Here is a 25541-nt window from a genome sequence, read left to right as displayed (position 1 = left end):
AGAAATCAGCCAAGACCTCAGAAAACTATTGTAGACCTCCAGAAGTCTGGTTCATCCTTGGGAGCAATTTCCAAACGCCTGAAGGTACCACGTTCATCTGTACAAACAATAGTACGCGAGTATAAACACCATGGGACCACACAGCCGTCATACCGCTCAGGAAGGAGATGCGTAATTTGGTGCGAAAAGTGCAAATCAATCCCAGAACAACAGCAAAGGACCTTGTGAAGATGCTGGAGGAAACAGGTACAAAGTATCTATATCCACAGTAAAACGAGTCCTATATCGACATAACCTGAAAGGCCGCTCAGCAAGGAAGAAGCCACTGCTCCAAAACCACCATAAAAAAGCCTGACTACGGTTTGCAACTGCACATTGGGACAAAGATTGTACTTTTTGGAGAAATGTCCTCTGGTCTGATGAAACAAAAATAGAACTGTTTGGCCATAATGACCATTGTTATGTTTGGAGATAAAAGGGGGAGGCTTGCAAGCCGAAGAACACCATCCCAACCAGACTTAGTAGCCACGGTTTTTCGGATGACTGCCTTGCCTGGTTCACCAATTACTTTGCAGACAGAGTTCAGTGTGTCAAATCGGAGGGCATGCTGTCCGGTCCTCTGGCAGTCTCTATGGGGGTGCCACAGGGTTCAATCCTCGGGCCGACTCTTTTCTCTGTATATATCAATGATGTTGCTCTTGCTGCGGGCGATTCCCTGATCCACCTCTACGCAGACGACACCATTCTATATACTTCCGGCCCGTCCTTGGACACTGTGCTATCTAACCTCCAAATGAGCTTCAATGCCATACAACACTCCTTCCGTGGCCTCCAACTGCTCTTAAACGCTAGTAAAACCAAATGCATGCTTTTCAACCGTTCGCTGCCTGCACCCGCACGCCTGACCAGCATCACCACCCTGGATGGTTCCGACCTTGAATATGTGGACATCTATAAGTACCTAGGTGTCTGGCTAGACTGTAAACTCTCCTTCCAGACTCATATCAAACATCTCCAATCGAAAATCAAATCAAGAGTTGGCTTTCTATTCCGCAACAAAGCCTCCTTCACTCACGCTGCCAAACTTACCCTAGTAAAACTGACTATCCTACCGATCCTCGACTTCGGCGATGTCATCTACAAAATTGCTTCCAACACTCTACTCAGCAAACTGGAAGCAGTTTATCACAGTGCCATCCGTTTTGTCACTAAAGCACCTTATACCACCCACCACTGCGACTTGTATGCTCTAGTCGGCTGGCCCTCGCTACATATTCGTCGCCAGACCCACTGGCTCCAGGTCATCTACAAGTCCATGCTAGGTAAAGCTCCGCCTTATCTCAGTTCACTGGTCACGATGGCAACACCCATCCGTAGCACGCGCTCCAGCAGGTGTATCTCACTGATTATCCCTAAAGCCAACACCTCATTTGGCCGCCTTTCGTTCCAGTTCTCTGGTGTCTGTGACTGGAACGAATTGCAAAAATCGCTGAAGTTGGAGACTTTTATCTCCCTCACCAACTTCAAACATCTGCTATCTGAGCAGCTAACCGATCGCTGCAGCTGTACATAGTCTATCGGTAAATAGCCCACCCATTTTTACCTACCTCATCCCCATACTGTTTTTATTTATTTACTTTTCTGCTCTTTTGCACACCAATATCTCTACCTGTACATGACCATCTGATCATGTATCACTCCAGTGTTAATCTGCAAAATTGTAATTATTCGCCTACCTCCTCATGCCTTTTGCACACAATGTATATAGACTCCCCTTTTTTTTCTCTACTGTGTTATTGACTTGTTAATTGTTTACTCCATGTGTAACTCTGTGTTGTCTGTTCACACTGCTATGCTTTATCTTGGCCAGGTCACAGTTGCAAATGAGAACTTGTTCTCAACTAGCCTACCTGGTTAAATAAAGGTGAAATAAAAAAATAAAAAAGCGCTGGGGTGGCAGCATCATTTGTGGGGGTGCTTTGCGGCAGGAGGGACTGGTGCAGTTCACAAAATAGATGGCATCATGAGTTAGGAAAATTATGTGGATATATTGAAGCAACATCTCAAGACATCAGTCAGGAACTTAAAGCTTGGTTGCAAATGGGTCTTCCAAATGGACAATAACCCCAAGCATACTTCCAAAGTTGTGGCAAAATGGCTTAAGGACAACAAAGTCAAGGTATTGGAGTGGCCATCACAAAGCCATGACCTCAATCCCATAGTAAATTTGTGGGCAGAACTGAAAAAGTGTGTGAGAGTAATGAGGCCTACAAACCTGACTCAGTTACACCAGCTCTGTCAGGAGGAATGGGCCAAAATTCACCCAATTTACCGTGGGAAGCTTGTGGAAGGCTACCCAAAACCTTTGACCCAAATTAAACAATTTAAAGGCAATGCTACCAAACACTAATTGAGTGTATATAAACTTCTGACCCACTGGGAATGTGATGAAAGAAATAAAAGCTGAAATAAATAATTCTCTCAACTATTATTCCGACATTTCACATTCATAAAATAAAGTGGTGATCCTAACTGACCTAAGACTGGGAATTTTTACTCAAATTAAATGTCAGTAATTGTGAGAAACTGAGTTTAAATGTATTTGGCTAACAAGGAACCCAAACTGGCTGTGCGCGTGAGCCATCGTGCATACATTTATTTTGCCCCCCCCCCACACCAAACGTGATCACGACACGCAGGTTAAAATATCAAAACAAACTCTGAACCAATTACATTAATTTGGGGATAGGTCAAAAATAATTAAATGTTTATGGCAGTTTAGCAAGCTAGCTTGCACTTGCTAGCTAATTTGTCCTATTTAGCTAGCTTGCTGTTGCTAGCTAATTTGTCGTGAGATATAAACATTGAGTTGTTATTTTATCTTAAATTCACAAGTTCCTCTACTCCGACAATTAATCCACACATAAAACGGTCAACCGAATCGTTTCAAGCTACTCCTGTAGACTTCCAGTCATAACGCTAGTTAGCAATGGCTCCAGAAGCTCCCTTCAAACTGCACACAGAAATGGTATACATGAGTTCATCTGACTCCGAGTAAGTTGCAAAAAATACTTCATTGCTAAAATGTCATCCCTTTTAAGGTAAACATTTGAAAGAGAAGATCCTGACATGGAGTATGTACAGTGTGAATAGTATACAGTATTGGCCTATTATTCTTGAAACAAAGTTTTTTTGTATCCTGCTGATACTCAATGATAATGAATGTACACTGAGTGTAGAAAACACTAAGGACACCTGCTCTTTCCATGACGGACTGACCACATGAATCCAGGTGAAAGCTATGATCCCTTATTGATGTTACTTGTTAAATCCACTTAAACCAGTGCAGATGAAAGGAAGGAGACCGCCTTGAGACCATTGCGTCATGGATTGTGTATGTGTGTGTGGCATTCTGAGAGTGATGGGCAAGAAAAAAGATTGAAGTGCCTTTGAACAGGGTATCACAGTAGGTGTCAGAAGCACCGGTTTGTCAAGAACTGCAACACTGCTGGGTTTTTCTACCCTCAACAGTTTCCTGTGTGTATCAAGACTGTATCAAAATAAAAGTTATGCAATGCAAAGGCACTTTGAAACAGGGTTTGTACGACATTGATGACCTTTCCTAAAACAACCGGCACGGTCTACATTTTTATAAACTTCTGTTGAGACGCAAAGAAGGGTGGATACACGAAGTAGACCCTCTCCTTCTTCTGAGGTTTAACAGCAGTTGGCATCCAATTTGCTGCATTACCGCCAACTACTAGACTGGAGTACAACTCCCTCACACTTTGCTTGAAAAATAAAAATGTACTAAATAAATACCCTACTACCCATCTAATTAAATATTTATTCCTACCTCATGCCATCATCCTGAAAGGATGGGACATCACCACTTGACACACCCTGTAACTCTTCTGATGTCTAGTCTCGCACACCCAAATACCTCCCTGCAGCTACCACCACAATCTCAATTTTCTGCGACTTCCGTTCCATCCCTGCAGTGCAGCTGATAACCGTTGCTATAAATGCAAAAAATCCAATCTTACTGAAACTTACATCACTTTTTGGCCTATCCCTCTATACTGGTATAGCGCAACTACTCTCACCACTCATCCCCCTTAACCCATCTTCCTCTACTTTCTTCACTGCCTCAGCATATGACAACTTCTGCACTACTCTAACCCTGGAAACCTCAACCTGCCTCTCTCGCACAGGACATTTCTGATCCCCAGCCCCATGGGCACCCCTACAATTAACACATTCCGCTACTTTCCCCAATACTACACATTTCTTTGTCTCATGCCCTTCTGCACACTTCTCACACCTTGGACCCTCCCTCCTACACACTGCTGCCACATGCCCATGAGCTTGACACCTGTAAAATCATAATGTATTCGGCACATATGCTCTTACAGGATAACTTATATATCCTAACTTCACTTTGTCAGGCAAAGACTCAACTTCAAAACTCAAAAGAACAGACAATGACTCTTCTGTTTCTCCACTCTCGTCACCCTGTCTGCGTGATGCGACGAGCATCACATACACCGGGAATCTTTCCCCTCAGCTGGTCAACTTTTATATTTGCTGCTACCCCAGTTTTCACTTCTTTCATTGGTGCCTTTTTCTTGAGAGTGAAACAATACACTTTTCTTACCCCATTTGTTTTACTCCAAGTGCATTCTTCCTCTGACCAACAGAAACACAAACAATTATCACTGGACCCCTTCTGGTTACCTTCACTGAATCCACATTACCCAACTCTATTTCCACCCACCTTGAAACCACAAATGGATCAGACAAAGGCAAGAGTCCACTTTTTCTATTAACTTCACTCATACTGTCACACACTCATCTTTATCCTGACCCTCTGTGCATTCCTCGATCTCCATACTTTCCCCTCAGTCACTTCCATTTCTCCTCCTGTCTTCATCTCCCTCTGCTTACACTTTCTACCATTCTTCTTTAACAAACCATCTCTTTTCCCCCACTATTTTTATCAGACTCAAACTCACCCTCGTCTTCCCTTTCTCTCTTAGACCTCCTCCTCCCTCTCTTTTCCCTCCATATCACATGTTCTTATGATAATACTGTACTACTCCTGACAACCATCTTGTTCTTGCTTTCTCTAGAGACTCCATTTCCGCTGAGTTGTCCTCGCTCTCCGTCCAACCCAATTTCTACCTCTGTCCCGTTAGCGGTTTTGAGGACAACCGACCTCTCCGATCCTCTCCCTTCTTTGCGGGATTAGTTATAAACATCTTGAGGAACTTCACATACTTTTCAAACTCAGGCGAAACATCGCGATATTTACAGTAACGCGTCCGAAAGCAGACTCAACAGACCAGACTCGGGTTTTGCAATGCAAAGGGAGAAGTGAAAAGTCGTTCTCAAATTCTAAAGGCAAAACCTAGATTAGAGAAAATATCTTAAACAGTTGAACCGGTCATCACTACAACCTCGTGAAAGTAACAAACTGACACGTTTGAATTATTCACGAAAAATACACTTTATATCCAAGGAGCACCTTTCGGACGGCCTGCAGATGCGCAGTTAGGCGCGACACGACCGTTAGCCCCGGTGACGTTTTATTGCGCATGAGCTATGCTAGCTAACGTCGCAATGACATCGCCTACACGTTTGATGAGGGATTTCTATTGGAGAAGCAGTTTCTGCATATCTTCATACTGGATTGTCTTTGGTAACATTGTTGTGGAACGACGTCACAGTTGGAAAATGAAGGCGCAGAGGCAGCCATTATTGGAGGTTCAGTAATTATTTTATTCCAAATAAATAATCGAGGGAAACTTCCATGGCAAGGGCCACAAGTCAAATTGTGAGTATTGCAACGTTCATCTAAATGTCAATGTGAAGCCGTTGCCCAATATGTATTGTATGGCGGCAGTTAGACAACATTTTAGATGTGTTACTGTTGGGCCCTCATTTCCAAACAGCGGTAAGAGGACCTCTGACTAACGCATTAGCTGCCTAGCTTAACGTTAGCAACGCACAAAGTCTGTCGATTAAGTTATCTAGCAACCAGGTAGCATGTTAGCTCGCTAACGTGAGTTGAAATTCCTGGTAATTAATTAACGTTAACTAGCTAATGTAACGTCAACTGGCTAGCCAGCAAGCCAACTTGGCGGTTACTCCTAACGTAGTTAAAGTTTCTAGCTAGCGTCGACGTTACGTTAACTAGCTAATAATATTCGTCGCTACCCTGTGATAATGGATTGCGAACAAATTAATGTATTCATTAACGTTATTTACATTATACACTATCTAGGTATTTGGCTAGTAACTTCATATCTAGGTAGGTACTGTTAGTACTTGTCTATTGTACTAAATTACTACTATTATGACTTGTAAGTTAGCTGTGTCAACTTACAATCATCATTAGCTACTTTTAGCAAGCTAACTTGTTTAATAATACAGTACCTGACGCTTCAGCTATAGAATTAGCCGAGGATGCTAACAAGACAACGTTAGTTGCTAGCAGACTGCTGATACTTTCCCGTGAAGTTGCATCCCCAGCTAGCTACATGTCCTAATCAACATGATGTCACTTAAGCAAGCTAACGTTAGCTAGTTTACCGATAACAATTACTCGTGGATGACTACCTTTGGCTAACTCGAGATTTCACCTGACCTTGTTTGACAAACAATCCCGTTTCCCAAAACTGTCTAGATACAGACCTACGCTAGGTAGCTACCTAGCTTCTAATTTCCCAGGCCTATGACGTTAGCCAGCTAACGTTAGTTAACTAATTCAGTTTAATATTTTGGCAGTGGATTCAGAATCGAAAGCTTTTCCTTTGGCCGGTGGTTGGTGTTTTAAATCGTACTTGTATGTTTTAATGTAATTTTTAAGAGGGACTGGCTTGCTAACAATTCGTGACGCTTGCTGCCCACTAAAAGAAACCACCTATTTTTGCGTTGGCGTCCTTACTCACATTCACAAGTTTTTAGCATTAGTTAGTTAACGATGTCGTTACTTGCTAGCGAAAATGCACCACATATTTTATTTTTTGTTTACCAGTCAATCAACTTTGTTAATATTGTCTAATTTATTTTTCAAAAATGCATCGTCAAAACTTGAGTATTTGGTGTCTGATTGGAGGACTTAAATTGGATTTTTCATCCAGGGAAATGTTTGGGTTCTGCATTTAAAAAAAAAATCTACTATACGTTTTTTTTGTCCACAAGAGTCATCTCCACACTGAGTTGTTAAATTGCTCAATAATGAACATTTGCCTCATCCTCAAATAATAATATATTGTCTGGAGGTTGTACATAGAATATAATATAATATTCAGTCAGCTTAAAGATCTGCCCAAGCCCCCCACAACTATTCTTTCACCTCAACTTCCCATCTGAATTCTCCAAACATGTGCTGCTCTTACTTGGGCTGGGAGCCCTGCCAGTTATTGGCAAGAGAGAGGCAGTGATTTGTTTTCAAACACCTACCAGACATAAAATTGGAAACGACATGAAGGATGACTCAAAGGTGCTATGGGAATTGTATCCCCTGGCAGTGGGGATTAAAGTAGTTTAGACTATGCGAGAGAACATGTCTTTATTATATTCCCTCATGCACATGTTGACGGTTTGGTAGGGGGGAAAGGGGATACCTAGTCAGTTACACAACTGAATGCATTCAAACAAAATGTGTTCTGCATTTCCTGCACATGTGTAGCTTGACTTAGCCTGCCTCCTCATGGGGCCCTCAGTCCCTCCAGAGAGCAGAGCTTGAACTTTTTGTTCACACCTACATTCTTAAAGGACTGTCTGTGACTGAACATGGCATAAGCCTAGATGTTTCCTCAATGTTTTTTCAAAGTACCCAGAGTTTAGGGACAGGATAATGCCAGAATGACAACCTAACGTTAAATGAAGACAAGACAAGTCTAGACAAATGTGCCCAGTACGTTCCTCAACATGTTCACCCTCATCTTTTAGTAGTAATGTCACCTAATGCCCCCACCTCTCCCATACAGTATGATGTTGTGCCCATTCAATCCAGCGTGGTCATCTGTTCCTGTCCACATCCATCAATGGTAAGAAATCAGCCTGACTCCTGCTCGCCACTTGCCATCCCAGGCGCAAGTAGCAGCCACTGTACCAGCATGGAGGGCCCCACCTCAGAGTCCCGGGCCCCGGGAAAACCTGCCAGCCTGGGCGCCGAGCTCCGGGCACAGCAGGCCCCTCAGCCGCGCAAGAAGAGGCCAGAGGACTTCAAATTCGGGAAGATACTGGGAGAGGGCTCCTTCTCAACCGTAAGCAGACCAGCATTCCATTTCAGTTATGAATTAGCCCTAGATAGGTGTTGTTACATGTAAGCATTCTTGTGGTCATATACTCCAGTGACTCATCTTCAATTCTTGCTAGTTGATCAGGAATGACTGAGTAGTTTCAATGGAATTTAAGTTAACCTGGCACATAATTTACTCTGGGGATGAAGTGGTCTACTGAGTGAGTTGTAGAAATATATTTTCTAATAACAATGTACAGTGCATTCGAAAGTATTCAGACCCCTTGACTTTTTCCACATTTTGTTACAGCCTAATTCTATAATAATTGACTTAAAATATCATCAATCTACACACAATAGAAATTTTGTAATTTTTGCAAATGTATAATTTAATACAAATGCTTTATTTACATACCTATTCGCACCCTTTGCTATGAGACATGAAATTGAGCTCAGGTGCATCCTGTTTCAATTGATCATCCTTGATGTTTCTTCAACTTGATTGGAGTCCACCTGTGGTAAATTCAATTGATTGTATATGATTTGGAAAGGCACACACCTTTCTATATAAGGTCCCACAGTTGAACGTGCATGTCAGAGCAAAAGCCAAGCCGTGAGGTCGAAGGAATAGATCTGGGGAAGGGTACCAAAACATTTATGCAACATTGAAGGTCCCCAAGAACACAGTGGCCTCCATAATTCTTAAGTTGAAGAAGTTCGGAACCACCAAGACTCTTCCTGGAGCTGGCCGCCCGGCTAAACTGAGCAATCGGAGGAGAAGGGCCTTGGTCAGGGAGGGGACCAAGAACCCAATGGTCAATCTGACAAAGCTCTAGAGTTCCTCTGAGGAGATGGTTGTCCTTCTGGAAGGTACTCATCTCTGCAGCACTCCACCTTTCAGGCCTTTATGTTAGTGGCCAGACGGAAGCCACTCCTCAGTAAAAGGCGCATGACAGCCTGCTTGGAGTTTGCCAAAAGGACTCTGACCATGAGAAAGATTCTCTGGCCCAATGAAACCAAGCATCACATCTGGAAGAAACCTGCCACAATCCCCACAGTGAAGCACGGTGGTGGCAGCATCATGCTGTGGGGATGTTTTTCAGTGGAAGGACTGGGAGACTAGCCAGGATCAAGGGAAAGATAAACTGCGCAAAGTACAGAGATCCTTGTTGAAAACCTGCTCCGGACCTCAGACTGGGGTGAAGGTTGATCTTCCAACAGGACAATATCCCTAAGCAAACAGCCAAGACAATGCAGCAGTGGCTTTGGGAAAAGTCTCAATGTCCTTGACTGGCCAGCCAGAGCCCGGACTTGAACCCGATCGAACATCTCTGGAGAGACCTGAAAATAGCTGTGCAGCGACGCTCCCCATCCAACCTGACAGCGCTTGAGAAGAATGGAAGAAACTCCCCAAATACAGTTGTGCCAAGCTTGTAGCGTCATACCTAAGAAGACTTGGCTGTAATCGCTGCCTAAGGTGATTCAACAAAGTACTGAGTAAACGGTCTGAATACTTATGTAAGTGTCATATTTCTGTTTGTTTTTTTTGTTATACATTTGCAAAGACTTCTAAACTTGTTGCTTTGTCTTTATGGGTTATTATGTATAGATTGGGGCGGGGAACATTTGAATCAATTTTACAGTACGGCTGTAACATAACAAAATGTGGGAAAATTCAAGGTCTGGATACTTTCTGAATGAAGTCTATTAAAAAAATATGTTTTATAGGTTGTCCTTGCAAGAGAACGTGCAACGGCAAAAGAATATGCAAGTAAGTTGTAATTTCGCTATTAAAAGAACTTGGCTTCCATGTGTCACTTGTTTTTACGGATTGTCATAAGTGTGAAGTTGCTGTTGATCCCTTTGTGTTTTGTGCGGTATTTACCCTCAACTTTACTTGTAATTTTTCTCTTCCAGTAAAAATTTTGGAGAAGCGGTATATTATGAAGGAGAACAAGGCGCAGTACGTGAAAAGAGAACGGGATGTGATGTCGAACCTAGATCATCCGTTCTTCGTCAAACTGTACTTTACATTTCAAGATGATGAAAAGTTGTGTATCCTTTAAAAGCAGACCATGATGACTTGGAGCCTGACTGCATCACCAACTTGTTTAGCAACGTATCTTGTCTTAGTTTTATGGTGAACATGTTTTCTTGTTTATTAATTCCTTTGAGATGAGTAGTTTTCCTTAACTTACTATTAGATTTTGGCCTTAGCTATGCTAAGAATGGAGAGCTTTTGAAATATATTCGCAAAATCGGTTCTTTTGATGAGACTTGCACTAGATTCTACTCGGCTGAAATTGTTTGTGCACTAGAATATTTGCACGAGAAAGGAATAATTCACAGGTAAGTAATGTCAGAACTGGTGTATCTGTAATGATATATGTTACAAGTTATCATAGTTGAATTTATATCCTGATTATCAATTTTTTTATAAATTTACATTTGTATAATTAAAGTGACTTAAACTTGCTGACACTTTTTACACAAATTATCCCTTTTTGAAAATGTAGGTTGACTACGTTCCTTTTTTGTCTTTCAGAGACCTTAAACCTGAGAATATTTTACTGAGCGAAGACATGCACATCCAAATAACAGACTTTGGAACAGCAAAGCAGTTATCTTCAGATGGCAAACAAGGTACATGTATAGACTTATCAACATGAAGCATTCATTGCGATTTATTTCTACCTGAACATTCCACAATTCTATGATGTTCTTACCTTTAATACACACATTTGATCAGTCTCAAGTTGAGTGTGTTGTCATGTTAATACCCTTGTTGTTTTGCAGCAAGAGCAAACTCCTTTGTAGGAACTGCGCAGTACGTGTCTCCAGAGCTGCTGACAGAGAAATCGGCCTGCAAGAGGTAACTGGGACTCTACAATTGAGAACCTTTGAGTGTTGTGCCAATGCATTATTTGCCCATGCACTAAGTGAATGTCTATCGTTCTCAGATAGGATATTATATTGATATCAACTGGTTGTGTGTTTCAGCTCTGACCTCTGGGCATTGGGATGCATAATTTATCAGCTAGTGGCTGGGCTACCACCCTTCAGAGCTGGGTAAGTAGAGCACGATGGCCGCTCTTGGTCTCTTTCACCTTTTTGTTTTAGCTTCTGTGATAGGCTTATCTGGATATTATGTTTTATGGGGTAGCTCTTACCTCTACTTCACTCACTGTCCTTTCTCTGGATTCCTTCCCCCCTCATGACTTCTGTGCTTACTTTGGACCAGAAACGAGTACCTAATATTCCAGAAGATAATCAAGCTGGAGTATGAATTCCCTGAGAAGTTCTTTCCCAAAGCTAAGGATCTCGTTGAACAGCTTTTGGTAAGTCATGTTTTCATCAATAAACTCAGTGTAATTCTGTAATATCAGCACTGCAGACGAGGATACATATTATGGTGTATCTCTCAATCATCCACACACTGGTTTAGTTAGTTGTAGTAAGAGTTGAGGGCTTTGGGTCAGTGAACGTGATTCTGTTTCTCAGTCGCTGGACCCCTCCAAGAGAATTGGTTGCGAGGATATGGGAGGGTACGAACCCCTGAGGGGACACCCGTTCTTCGAGACCATCTCTTGGGGAGACCTCCATGTGCAGACGCCCCCCAAGCTCACTCCATACCTGCCAGCCATGTCCGAGGATGACGAGGACTGCTATGGAAACGTGAGACACTTCCACACATACATTGAACATGGCAAAATGAAACAGGCCTCCATGTCATTGTGGTTTGTGATGATTTTTCAAGAATGCTGTTCATCAAGGGATCCATATCTTTGTGCCATGCAAAAGCCCATGCTTTGAACCAACTTTACTACCTTCTGCCCACATCTCCTGTATTTTCCCAGTACGATGACCTCCTGAGCCAGTTTAGCAGCATGCAGGTGGCCCAGTCCAGCTCGTCCCACTCGCTCTCCACGCCCGAGACCATTCCCCCAGCGCCACAGAGGTCCAGCAGCAACATCGAGCAGTACATCCATGACCTGGACAACAACTCGTTTGAGCTGGACCTGCTGTTCTCTGAGGAGGAGAAGCAGCTGCTGCTGGAAAAACAGACCAGTAGGAACCCCTGGTAAGCCCCACTCTGAAACACTCTCTCCTATTCACATTTGTTTAATTTGCATTGACAATGAGAATTTGATGTTGAATTGGTATTTTGAGCATTTTGTAAAGACTGTTTACATCACTTTGCTTTTATTTGCTTGGAAGTACTTGCTCGTAACCCTTACACTGACTTACACAGGCACCAGTTTGTTGAGAATAATTTGATCCTGAAAATGGGCCCAGTGGATAAACGGAAGGTGAGTGGAAGCCAAACCAGTGGTATTGAATATTTTACACCACATTTTAGTTTTTAACTCAAAGTAAACAAGTTCATAAAAGTAGTCTCTTTCGGAGCAATGTTTGTATATAGTTTCACTTGTTAGAGTTGAAGAAAGCTGATCCTAGGTCAGCAGCTAATTCCACCTCTGGTGTGGAACATTACGCCTGGCACTAGCTCCCTCTGGTGCTCATCTCATGCCACGTCTCATGACTCCATTGCAGGGTCTGTTTGCTCGGCGGAGGCAGCTGCTCCTTACTGAAGGGCCACACCTGTACTACGTGGACCCTGTCAACAAGGTCCTGAAGGGGGAGATCCCCTGGTCCCCCGAGCTGCGCCCAGAGGCCAAGAACTTCAAGACCTTCTTTGTCCACACGGTAATTGTGAACTGCAATTAACGCTTTTTGATGACACTAATGGCTGAATCATATTTCAAACTTAACATTATTACACAGGTTTCTTGTCAAACAATATTGACTTTGTCTCAGCTTTGGATGTTTTTATTTCATCTTTGTTGTGATTTGTTTACAGCCCAATCGAACATACTATCTGATGGATCCCAGTGGAAACGCTGACAAGTGGTGTAAGAAAATCCAGGAAGTGTGGAGAAAGATCTACCACAAGCACCAGAATCCTGGCCTATAGGAGAGCAGTTACTCCTGTGGCCACTCCTTCCTCCAAGCTCTGAGGCCAATCGCAGAGTAACATCCTCTTTAGGGCCCTTCATCACCGCAATGTAAACAAACTCTTTTAGAGACGCTGGCATCTAGACCTTGTTTATTTTCCTTTTCTGAAATGAGCAGAACCAATAGGAAAAAAAGACCATGGGATTCAGGGTTGCTTTGCTTGTTCTTTGTGCTCTGTGTGGCTTTTAATTATTATTATTTTTTTCATGTGGATGATTACTGCTTCCATGCACATCGGCATTTTATACATTCTGCAGGGGTAAGAGAGAGGATAGGCTTTGTAGAATTTCACTGGTGTAGGTACCATTAAGACCATCTCAGTGCAAGGGCTGGTTTCCTTCAACCATAACAAAACACAATCCAGCATTGCTCGTACACTAGAGTTTATCCCAATACAGTATGATACTCAATCCAGATCCTAATCCAACATTGTATCCCTCTGTAATTTTACCTGAACTCGACACGTACTATAGACTAGTGCCTGGTTCAGTATCACACTGCAACTAGGCGCTTACCCAATAAAGTATATTTTTGTCAGACCCCCATTGTCCACATAGTGTGTGTATATATGAATTGGTTCTCAACGCTCTTGGTACTTACTGTTTGCAGTCCGGTTTGGGTCTGTATGTTAATGTTTCAGGGCAGAGCGCTGGTCCCCAAAGTGAAGCATAGATATGAACAGCACTCAATTGCTTCAGCGTTGTCCTCCATACACTGAGACTGAGGACAGTCCCTAATAGTAAACCATTACATTGCAAATAGGGGGGGGGGGGTGAACATGCCACTAGCGTGTACTCTTATCATAAGACTCGCTTAGCTTTCCTGCACGGACATTTTTTAGCATAGCATTGTCTGCTTCTCTCCCAGGGCACTGGAGATATAGTTTTATTAAAGCTAAGGTGGGTATTTTGATTGCATTGGCAACCATAGATAATAATATTTAATTATTTGGCTGTTCTTTACCATTCACTGGCTATTTCTTTGTGGTTTGAATACTTTTTGTTTTATTTGGTTGGATTGATGGTTAATCTTCAGTGTGTCCTGTTTAAAACAACAGAATGCTGACCACCCCATTATGAACATCTTTGGCGATAATGAAAGCTTCAAGAGTTACATCCACAATACTATCATTTCTTGGAAGCAATCATAGTACAGCTGTAGTCCCAGGGAAAGTTGTCAGCTTTGCCTTGTTGGGTTATCAAGGTTCATTAGGAATGTCCGTGTCATTTTTTACAACATGACACCTGGCCCAATATGTATCGATCGATTTGACTTATGCTCTTTTTTTCTTTTCTTTTTTAGAGAGATGTATAATAGTAATACTTTAAATTCTGACATTACCTTAAGGTCCTCTCGAGAGATAGTCCTCCAGCTCTTAGTCTGTGTGTGCGACTGGAGCAGGTGAATAATAGCCTCTGGCTTGGCTGAACTTGCTTGAACATCAACTAAAGGGTATCTGATCCAAATAAGATGAAATTGCTGTATCTGTCTCTAAAGTAAGGAAACACTATAGAAAGTGTTTGCTTCTCTTGTTAGAATTTTTTTTAAATCAAGTTGGGCGGCAAGTCGGTTACATTGTGTATGTAATACTCTACCTGGTTTGTAACCGACTAGAACTGTGATGTACAGACGATGTATTATTGAAATCTGAAGCAAGTAATGCAATGATATTAGGATACAGTTTTTGTATTTTTATTCTTGTATAAGGTTATTTGATGGCTATTGTTTAGCCTCTAGTTCATTCTGTGTTATTTAAATTCTAATATATGAATCATATTTGGATTGAAGTCATGTTCAGGGGCCATGTTGTGTATGTATTGAGATGTAAAGCCTTTGAATGTGAATAATTATTGTAAACTATAATATTTTACAGCTTTTTTCTTACTATATCATATACATTTTCTATTTGCTCAGTGATTTAATCATATTTCTGATAATTTAATGATTCTGTTCATTCTCTCTGATTGTTTGTGCGCTAGGTCAGTAGTTGTTGAATGATGAATTTTCCACGTAATGCTTGGTAGTCCAGTAATTAAAGCATGTAGGGATTTAGGCATACAATAATACCATGCCTCATGTCTTCTGTTACAACCTGACATAATACATGACTGCTGAAACATTACAAATGTATATTTCCATCAGTTTTCTGCATAGTGTTACATTTATACAATATAAAAGGCTTGTAAGATAGCGTATATTACCATTCCAACAGGGCTAGCTGGTCAATCATAGTTTATACTGTATCCACCTGATTTTAATGTGTAAACTTTTTTTTTTAACAATATAAATATGATAGGGATTTTATGCGTTACGTCATTTTATATTTCTGAAATAATTCTGCTTTTGGCCCAATGCATATTCTGTTATTGTTGATAAAGTGGAGTGGTAGACAGCTAGTAGGTGGAGGGAAAGGAGTGGTATCGCCTGTGGATGGAGTGGAGACAGCCTACTTAACTGGAGAGGAGAGGCTTCCTGTCAACAGCCTCAGTCATACCGGAGGGCAGAGAAGAGGGGATGGCAGAAAACAGCGCCGATACTTGTGCTTCCGTTTATCGGAGCTGTTTGACTCATTCTCCCTGGGAAAAACCCCAGTCACCCAGTAACGGGGCTTCCAAATGGGTTCGCTTGAACGTGGGGGGAACCTATTTCTTAACAACACGACAGACGCTGTGCCGAGATCCGAAATCATTTCTGTACCGACTGAGCCAGGCTGACCCCGAACTCGACTCTGATAAGGTAGCTAAGTTAATGTTAGCCGTGCTAGCCTTCTCCCGTTCTCGTGTGTGAATATGTCATTGTGGGTTCGCATAGGGTGTCTTCAAAGCAAATGTAAGTAGCTATATAATGCGATAAAAAGTTAAATTTTAAGACCAACTATAAAACTGCTAGTTAGTTTACTAATCACCGATGCCGACACGACAGATGTCAAACGACGTACTGCTAGCTAGTTACTGTAGTAGCCTGTTAGGTAACCAGCAACAGATCTGGGCCCGTTTACACAAAAGCATTTTTAAAGCTAAGATCTTACCCGTAATATGTTTGTGGGTAACCGGGCCCAGATACCCCGGTCCACTAGTAAGTACGGTTGGCTACGTTAGCTAGCTAGTGCAGATAGCACCACATTGTAAAGAATTGGTTGCTACTAGCGTTATACAACGACGTAGCTCACAGGGAAACGTAAATATCACATTTTCAACTCCAAATAGGTAAATAACGTAAACTTCTTGCACTATGTATTTTCTGTGCCAACATTAAATGTGTCCCTTTTTTCTCTGTGACCATGATCAGTTTGTATTGGGGATTCAGACCAAGTCTGGTAATAGGTGGTGGCCCATAGCAAGCTATCTCTGCTTTAGTTTGAGATCGACCTTTCGAGGAACTGTTTATTTTTTTTACATATTGTGTATATTTATGTCTGCTGAACACATTCTCCGTTTGATGGCAATGTCAATTCCTGCTAATGTTTTCTAAATAATTGTATGTTAGCTAGCTATACCGGCAAACGCTGCCAAGTAATACACTTTTACAGTGGTATGTAAATTCGCTCTGGCTAACTGCTCCGATTTCAGAGCACTCTCGTCTGAGTGTCAGAGCGCAGAATAACTGATTAATTTATGAAGGCTCAACACTCGTTGAATATAGCGGGTGTCAGTAAACGTAGGCAAAAATAGCGTAATATAATTGTTGCCAGCAGCACAGTTAGTCACCAACGCTCTGGATATGAAAACAGCCTAACCAGCTCTGCTATGGGTGTTCTCATTTTGTCTGGAAGTAGCTAGCCGATGTTAGCCAGTTAGCTTGAGTGCTTGACTGCAGTTGTGAGGTCAGAACGCTCGGATAAACCCTACTTCTCGGCTAGAGCGTCCAGTGTGCGTTCTGAGTACCACGGCTTTGTTGAATACTTGTTTCTGATTTGATTGAAGTGCATTATTTCCCTTTATAAACTGGGTGGTTTAAGCCCCGACTGCGGATTGGCTGAAAGCTGTGGTATATCAGACCGTATACTGCACGTATGACAAGTTATTGTTACTGGTCTAATTACATTGGTAATCAGTTTATAATAACAATAAGGCACCTCCGGGTTTGTGGTATATTGCCAATTGACCACTGCTAAAGGCTGTATCCAGGCACTATTTGATGTGTCATATAAGAACAGCCATTAGCTGTGGTATATTGGCCCTATAGGGTGCTCCCGAGTGGCGCAGCGGGCTAAGGCACTGCATCTTGACGACTACAGACTCCCTGGTTCAATTCCAGGCTGTGTCACAACCAGCCGTGATTGGGAGTTCCATAGGGCAGCGCACAATTGGCTCAGCGTCGTCTGGGTTTGGCCGGTGTAGGCAGTCATTGTAAATAAGAATTTCTTCTTAACTGACTTGCCCAGTTAGATTAAAAAAATATATTGCTAAATAACACACAGTATATCATAAGGGTAGAATTCAATGTCTAAAATAGATTTTCTATTGCGCTGCTTTTGAATTGAAAATGTTATTGGCTGTTGATTTCGATTTTCATAATGGCAAGCTTGGACTGATGATTAGCTAAATTAGCAAGTCTGTTTGTTTGGTTACAAAGGCAACTACTTTTATTTATTTTATTTAACTAGGCAAGCCAGTTAAAAACAACTTAACGGCCTACCAAAAGGCCTGTGGGGACGAGGGGCCTGGGACTAAAAATAAATACAAATAAATATAGGACAAAACACATAACACAACGAGAGGCAACACTACATAGAGACCGACGACAACATAGCAACGCATGACAACAAAGCATAACAACATGGTACAAACAACTGCACAAAGGGCAAGAAGGTAGACACAACAATACATCATACAAAGCAGCGTGTCCATGATTGATTCTTTGAATGAAGAGATTGAGATACAATGGTCCGGTTTGTTGCAGTTCATTCCAGTCGCTAGCTGTAGCGACCTGAAAAGATGAGCGACCCAGAGATGTGTGCGCTTTGGGGACCTTTAACAGAATGTGACTGACAGGACGGGTGGAGGATGAGGGCAGCAGTAGATATCTCCGATAGGGGGGAGTGAGGCATGAGGGTTTTATAAATAAGCATCAACCGTGGGTCTACAGAGATGACCAGTTTACAGAGTAGTATAGAGTGCAGTGATGTATCCTATAAGGAGCATTGGTGGCAAATCTGATGGCCGACTGGTAAAGAACATCTAGCTGCTCGAGAGTAATCGAGCATGGGTAGGATGGTCATCTGAATCAGGGTTAGTTTGGCAGCTGGGGTGAAAGAGGAGTGATTACGATAGAGGAAATAAAGGATAGATGTAACTTTAGCCTGCTGCTTTGATATGTGCTGAGAGAAGGATAGTGTACCGTCTAGCCATACTCCCAAGTACTTGTATGAGGTGACTACTTCAAGCTCTAAACCCACCGAGGTAGTAATCACACATGTGGGGAGAGGGGCATTCTTCTTACTAAACCACATGACCTTTGTTTTGGAGGTGTTCAGAACAAGGTTAAGGGTAGCGAAAGCTTGTTGGAGACTAAGAAAGCTTTGTTGTAGCGCATTTAACACAAAATCCAGGGAGGGGCCAGCTGAGTAGAAGACTGTATCATCTGCATATAAATGGATGAGAGGGCTTCCTACTGCCTGAGCTATGTTGTTGATGTAAATCGAGAAGACCGTGGGGGCTAGGATTAAGCCTTGGGGCACTCCCTTCATGACAGGCAGTGGCTGAGACAGCAGATTTCCTTTATACTTTATACACTGCTCTCTTTGAGGGGTAGTTAGCAAACCAGGCCAAAGACACCTCAGAGACACCAATACTCCTTTTCCGGCCCACAAGAATGGAATGGTCTACTGTATCGAAAGCTTTGGCCAAGTCAAAAATGGCAGCACAATATTGCTTAGAATCATGGGCAATGGTGACATCATTTTGGACCTTTAAGGTTGCACTGACACATCCATAACCTGAGCGGAAACCAGATTGCATACCAGAGAATACTATAGACATCAAGAAAGCCAGTCAGTTTATTATTGACAAGTTTTCCAACACTTTTGATAAACGGGGCAAAATTGAAATAGGCCTATAAAAGTTAGGATTAGCTTGATCTCCCCCTTTAAGTAAAGGATGAACGGCGGCTGCCTTCCAAGCAATGGGAACCTCCCCAGAAAGGAGAGACAGGCTTGGTGATGATGGGGCAGCAACGTTAAAGAAGAACGGGTCTAAACCATCTGACCCAGATGTTTTTTTTGGGGGGGTCAAGTTTAAGGAGCTCCTTCAGCATGGATTCAGTGACTGCCTGCAGGGAGAAACTTTGTAGGGGAAAAAGAGGGAGAAACATTGGGGATAGTCGCAATCGAAGGGGTGGGAGATTAGGAAATGTTGGACGGCCAAGGAGGAATGGTTGAGTCAAATAGGAATCCTGACTTCATGAAGTGGTGATTGAACTGCTCAGCCATGTGCTTCTTGACAGTAACAACCACATCAACATTAAGGGACATGGGCAGCTGTGAGGAGGAGGGTTTATTCTCCAGGTCTTTAACTGTTTTCCAGAACTTTTTTGGGTTAGCTGATCAAGCTGATTCTATACCAATTTACAGCGGCCGGGGTCATGAAGGAAGGCTTGCTCATTCAAGTATTTTAGCAAGCGTCTATGACAAATCAGGACGGGTCGTTTCACTGATCAGCCATTTCGAACACAGGCTGTAAAACTGTGATCTCTAAGGTCATTACAGAAAGGTACTAGTCTGGTGTTATCAGCATTATTTGTGAGGCTACTCTCCTTGATATGCTTTTCTGGGTGTTTCGTAGTCATACCTTGTGGGATTGGTGATAATCTGAGAAATATTTAGGAAGTCCCATTGCTTTAGGACTTGGTCAGATGGTTTAAGCATGGCCCAATTTAGGTCACCAAGCAGGACAAATTGACCTTGTGTAAGGGGCTAGGAGAGCGCTTAGGGCAGGTAGGGTACAGGCTCTTGCTGATGGAGGACGGTAGCACCCTGCAACAGTCAATGAAGAGCTATTTGATAGTTTAATGCTTAAAACCAGCAAATCAAATTGTTTGGGGACAGACTTGGTGGAGACAACCGAGCACTGAAGGTGATCCTTGGTAAAGATTGCCACTCCCCCACCTTTGGAAGATCTGTCTTGCTGAAAAAGGTTATAGCCAGAAAGGTTAACATCAGTATTCAAAACAATCTTCCTTAACTTCTTGCGTCGAGCCATCCCGGATCCGAGATCGTGAATACAGCCTCAAGCTCATTACCATAACGCAACATTAACTATTTATGAAAATTGCAAATGAAATGAAATTAATATGCTAGCTCTCAAGCTTAGCCTTTTGTTAACAACACTGTCATCTCAGATTTTCAAAATATGCTTCTCAACCATAGCAAAACAAGCATTTGTGTAACAGCTAGCGCAGCTAGCGTAGCATTTAGCGTTAGCATCAGCAGGCAACATTTTCACAAAAACCAGAAAATCATTCAAATAAAATCATTTACCTTTGAAGAACTTCAGATGTTTTCAATGAGGAGACTCAGTTAGATAGCAAATGCTCAGTTTTTCCTGAAAGATGATTTGTTTAGGAGAAATCGCTCCGTTTGGTGCGTCACGTTTGGCTACCAAAAAAAAAAGAATTCAGTCATCAAAACGAATCCAAATTAACTCCATAATATCGACTGAAACATGGTAAACGTTGTTTAGAATCAATCCTCAAGGTGTTTTTCACATATCTCTTCATGATATATCGTTCGTTGAAAGCCTCCTCTCTCCTCTCAATCACTGGATGACTGCGTGCAGCTCGTAGATTACGCACCAATTTAGACAAAGGACACCGGGCGGACCCCTGGTAAATGTAGTCTCTTATGGCCAATCTTCCAATGATATGCCTACAAATACGTCACAATGCTGCAGACACCTTGGAGAAACGATAGAAAGGGCAGGCTCATTCCCGGTGCATTCACAGCCATATAAGGAGACAATGGAAAACAGAGCCTCAAAAATTCTGCCCATTTCCTGGTTGAAGTTTCATCTTGGTTTCGCCTGTAGCATGAGTTCTGTGGCACTCACAGATAATATCTTTGCAGTTTTGGAAACCTTAGTGTTTTCTTTCCAAAGCTGCCAATTATATGCATAGTCGAGCATCTTTTCGTGACCAAATATTGCGCTTAAAACGGGCACGTTTTTTTTAGCCATAAATTAAGAGCGCCCCCTATATCCAAGAAGTTAACCACATCTCAGTAATGACCAACACATTTGGATTGGCGCTGTGATCCCACACTTTCAATTTATCCATTTTAAGTTGTAAGCTTCTAGTGTTTAACGTGCAGAAAACCCAGCCTTTTACAAGAGCAGAAATCAGAGCACAAGTGGGTCTAGAATTGGGTCTAGCGACAGTAGATGGGCCAGGGTGTACATGCACATTTCCAGATATCATTAACAGTAATACAATCAAGGCACAGCATAGGACAGGGAGAGTTCTGCAGTGCTGATTTGACATTTGAATGTGCATCAGATGGCAACAACATCATATTGTACAGCAATTTCATCAGGTAACATGGACGTCAGCATGTTAAATGTGCAACCAGAGGGAAAAGAACTCCGGACCACCTATACTCCACACAGAGATGCATACAAAGCTCTCCCTTGCCCTCCCTTTGGCAAATCTGACTATAATTCCATCCTCCTGCTTACAAGCGCAAATTAAAGCAGGAAGCACCAGTGACTAGATCAATAAAGTGGTCAGATGAAGCAGATGCTAAGCTACAGGACTGTTTTCCTAGCACCGACTAGAATGTTTCGGATTCCTCCAATGGCACTGAGGAGTAAACCACATCTGTCATTGGCTTCATCAATAAGTGCGTTGACGATGTCGTCCCCACAGTGACTGTACGTACATACCCCAACTAGAAGCCATGGATTACAGGCAACATTCGCACTTAGCTAAAGGGTAGAGCTGCTGCTTTCAAGCAACGGGACTCTAACCCGGAAGCTTGTAAGAAATCCCGCTATGCCCTCCAACAAACCATCAAACAGGCAAAGTGTCAATACAGGACTAAGATCGAGTCATACTACACTGGCTCTGATGTGGCAGGGCCTGGAAACCATTACAGACTACAAAGGGAAGCACAGGCAAGAGCTGCCCAGTGACACGAGCCTACCAGACGAGCTAAACTACTTCTATGCTTGCTTCGAGGCAAATAACACTGAAACATGCATGAGGGTACCAGCTGTACCGGATGATTGCGTGATCACACTCTCCGCAGCCGATGTAAGACCTTTAGACAGGTCGACATTCACAAGGCCGCAGGGCCAGCCGGATTACCAGGACGTGTACTGCGAGCATGCGCTGACCAACTAGCAAGTGTCTTCAGTAACATTTTCAACTTCTCCCTGTCAGTCTGTAATACCAACATGTTTTAAGCAGACCACCATAGTGCCTGTGCCCAAGAACACTAAGGTAACCTGCCTAAATGACTACCGACTTGTAGCACTCACGTCTGTAGCCATGAAGTGCTTTGAAAGGCTGGTCATGGCTCACATCAACACCATCATCCCAGAAACCCTAAACCCGCTCCAATTTGCATTCCGCCCCAACAGATCCACAGATGATGCAGTCTCTCTTGCACGCCACACTGCCCTTTCCCACCTGGACAAAAGGAACACCTATGTGACAATGCTATTTATTGACTTCAGCTCAGCATTCAACACCATAATGCCCTCAAAGCTCATCAATAAGCTAAGGACCCTGGGTCTAAACACCTCCCTCTGCAACTGGATCCTGGACTTCCTGATGGGCCGGCCCCCAGGTGGTAAGGGTAGGTAAGACATCCGCCACGCTGATCCTCAACTCAGGGGTGCTTGCTCAGCCCCCTCCTGTACACCCTGTTCACTCATGACTGCACGACTCCAACACCATCATTAAATTTGCCGATGACACCAACAATGATGAGACGGCCTATAGGGAGGAGGTCAGAGACCTGGCCGTGTGGTGCCAAGTCAACAAACTCTCCCTCAATGTGATCAAGACAAAGGAGATGACTGGACTACAGGAAAGGGAGGACCGAGCACCCCCCCATCGACGGGGCTACTGTGGAGGAGGTTGAGCGCTTCAAGCTCCTTGGTATCCAGATCACCATCAAACTAACATGGTCCAAGCACACCATGACAGTTGTGAAGCGGGCACAACAAAACCTATTCCCCCTCAGGAGACTGAAAAGATTTTGCATGGGTCCTCAGATCCTCAATGTTCTACAGCTGCACCATCGAGAGCATCCTGACTGGCGAGGGGTAGTGCAAACGGCCCAGTACATCACTGGGGCCAAGCTTCCTGCCGTCCAGGACCTCTATATAAGGTGGTGTCAGAGGAAGGCCCTAAAAAGACCCCAGCCACCCTAGTCATAGACTGTTTGCTCTGCTACCGCACGGCAAGCGGTACCAAGTCTAGATCCAAGAGACTTCTAAACCACTTCTAACCCCAAGCCATAAGACTCCTGAACATCTAGTGAAATGGCTATCTAGACTATTTGCATTGCCCCCCTCACCACTGCCACACCATGTCATCTATGCATAGTAGAGGTCGGCCAATTTATGATTTTTCAACGCCGATACTGATTTATTGGAGGACCAAAAAAGCCGATACTGATTAATCGGCCGATTTTTATTTATTTGTAATAATGACAATTACAACAATACTGAATTAACACTTATTTTAACATAATACCTCAATAAAATCAATTTAGCCTAAGTAAATAATGAAACATGTTCAATTTGGTTTAAACAAAAACAAAGTATTGGAAGAAAGTAAAAGTGCAATATGTGCTATGTAAGAAAGCTAACGTTTCAGGTTCCTTGCTCAGAACATGAGAACATATGAAAGCTGGTGGTTCCTTTTAACACGAGTCTTCAATATTCCCTGGTAAGAAGTTTTAGGTTGTAGTTATTTATTATAGGACTATTTCTCTCTATACCATTTGTATTTCATTAACCTTTGACTATTGGATGTTCTTATAGGCACTTTTGTATTGCCAGTGTCACAGTATAGATTCTGTCCCTATCCTCACTCCTCCCTGGGTTCGAACCAGGAACACAACGACAACAGCCACCCTCGAAGCAGCGTTACCCAAGCAGAGCACAATGAAGAGTTGCAGGCAAAATGCAAAGAAAGTGTTGTTTGAATGAATGTTTACGGCCTGCTTCTGCTTACCACCGCTCAGTCAGATTGAGCGAGTGCGGTGGGGTTACCTGTACGAGACAGGCCAGGGCAGATAGTGAACAGATCGCCAGGTGTAATCCAAGCAGCACTGCAGCAGGCAACGGGACTAGGCGTCACACCCACTTGGGAGAAACTTTTATTTCTGGAGACAGATTTCTTGTAGAAAATGCCAGTGAATGGTCTTTGAACAGCAGGAGGGGGCTTCAGAGGATGCTTCAGCCCCCTGCCACTTGTTTGGTCCAAAGGCCTCAACACTGTTTACTTCACACCTTAGTGCTAATCTAATTTGTATTTTGTCTGTCCTTGCAAGCCTGGGAGCCTTAACTCTGCATTCAGTCCACATTTAAAATATATAATTGTAATGTACTTTATTTTTCTTCTAGGCTTTCAAAATAGCATGAGACCAAACACTACTCACTCAGTTGCATGGTGTCCTCAAGTTTGTTTGTTTGCTAGAGCACCCTCCGTATAGCTTGGAAAAAGAAGCATGACCACAATCTCTCTGGTCAATTTTTTTTGTCAAAATTAGGTTGTAGGTTTAGAGTTTTGATCTGGAGCGTTCATACTACTACTACTACTGTAGTGATCTAGTAAACGTGCTAGCTACTTCAGTGGATGTTGAACACATTTCCATTGGTAAATGTGTTCAATTATAGTCATGGCATGAAAGGGATAATCAACTCTGGGCTCTGCGTTCTCTGAAAAATAATGCAACTCAGTGGAAGGTTAGTTCCACTCCGCTAGCGGCTCGTGGAATGCACCTTCCATGTCGTTCATCAGCAACCACAGCTAATGAAGTCACTGAAACCCTTAAAGAGTTGTAATAAAAAAAAAAAAATGGGTGGCCAGTCATAAACTGGTCCTGAACATCTCTAAAACTAAGAGCATTGTATTTTGGTGCAAATAATTCCGTAAGCGCTTGACCTCAGCTGACTCTGTTAATGAATGGGGTGGCGGTTGAACAAGTTGAGGAGACTAAATTACTTGGCTTTACCTTAGATTGTAAACTGTCACAGTCAAAACATATAGATTCAATGGTTACAAAGATGGGAAGAGGTCTAGCCATAATAGATACTCTGCTTTT

The 25541-nt window shown here is 42.7% G+C and overlaps 2 protein-coding genes across 2 annotated transcripts in view; both read left to right on the top strand.

The window, feature by feature from the left end:
* Nucleotides 1-5624: 5624 nt before the first annotated feature.
* LOC112224117 (3-phosphoinositide-dependent protein kinase 1) lies at nt 5625-15333 on the top strand. Its single transcript, XM_024387433.2, has 14 exons — nt 5625-5836; nt 7998-8276; nt 9980-10022; nt 10169-10306; nt 10456-10600; nt 10797-10894; nt 11048-11123; nt 11252-11320; nt 11493-11589; nt 11753-11926; nt 12109-12332; nt 12504-12561; nt 12806-12958; nt 13113-15333. Exons 1-14 carry the CDS (start codon nt 5813-5815, stop codon nt 13224-13226), a joined length of 1692 nt encoding a protein of 563 aa, XP_024243201.1. The 5' UTR covers nt 5625-5812; the 3' UTR covers nt 13227-15333.
* A 400-nt stretch (nt 15334-15733) lies between these two features.
* LOC112224116 (BTB/POZ domain-containing protein KCTD5) overlaps nt 15734-25541 on the top strand; it is a 46375-nt gene continuing 36567 nt past the window's right edge. Inside the window, exon 1 of the mRNA XM_024387432.2 lies at nt 15734-16003. Within this exon, the coding sequence (XP_024243200.1) occupies nt 15782-16003 (222 nt within the window). The 5' untranslated portion in view covers nt 15734-15781. The remainder of the gene's footprint in view (nt 16004-25541) is intronic.

This window comes from Oncorhynchus tshawytscha, linkage group LG25, assembly GCF_018296145.1.
Source record: "Oncorhynchus tshawytscha isolate Ot180627B linkage group LG25, Otsh_v2.0, whole genome shotgun sequence".
Classification (NCBI taxonomy): domain Eukaryota; kingdom Metazoa; phylum Chordata; class Actinopteri; order Salmoniformes; family Salmonidae; genus Oncorhynchus; species Oncorhynchus tshawytscha.
The sequence above is the reverse complement of the archived record's forward strand: the minus strand, read 5'-3'. Positions and strand labels throughout refer to the sequence as shown.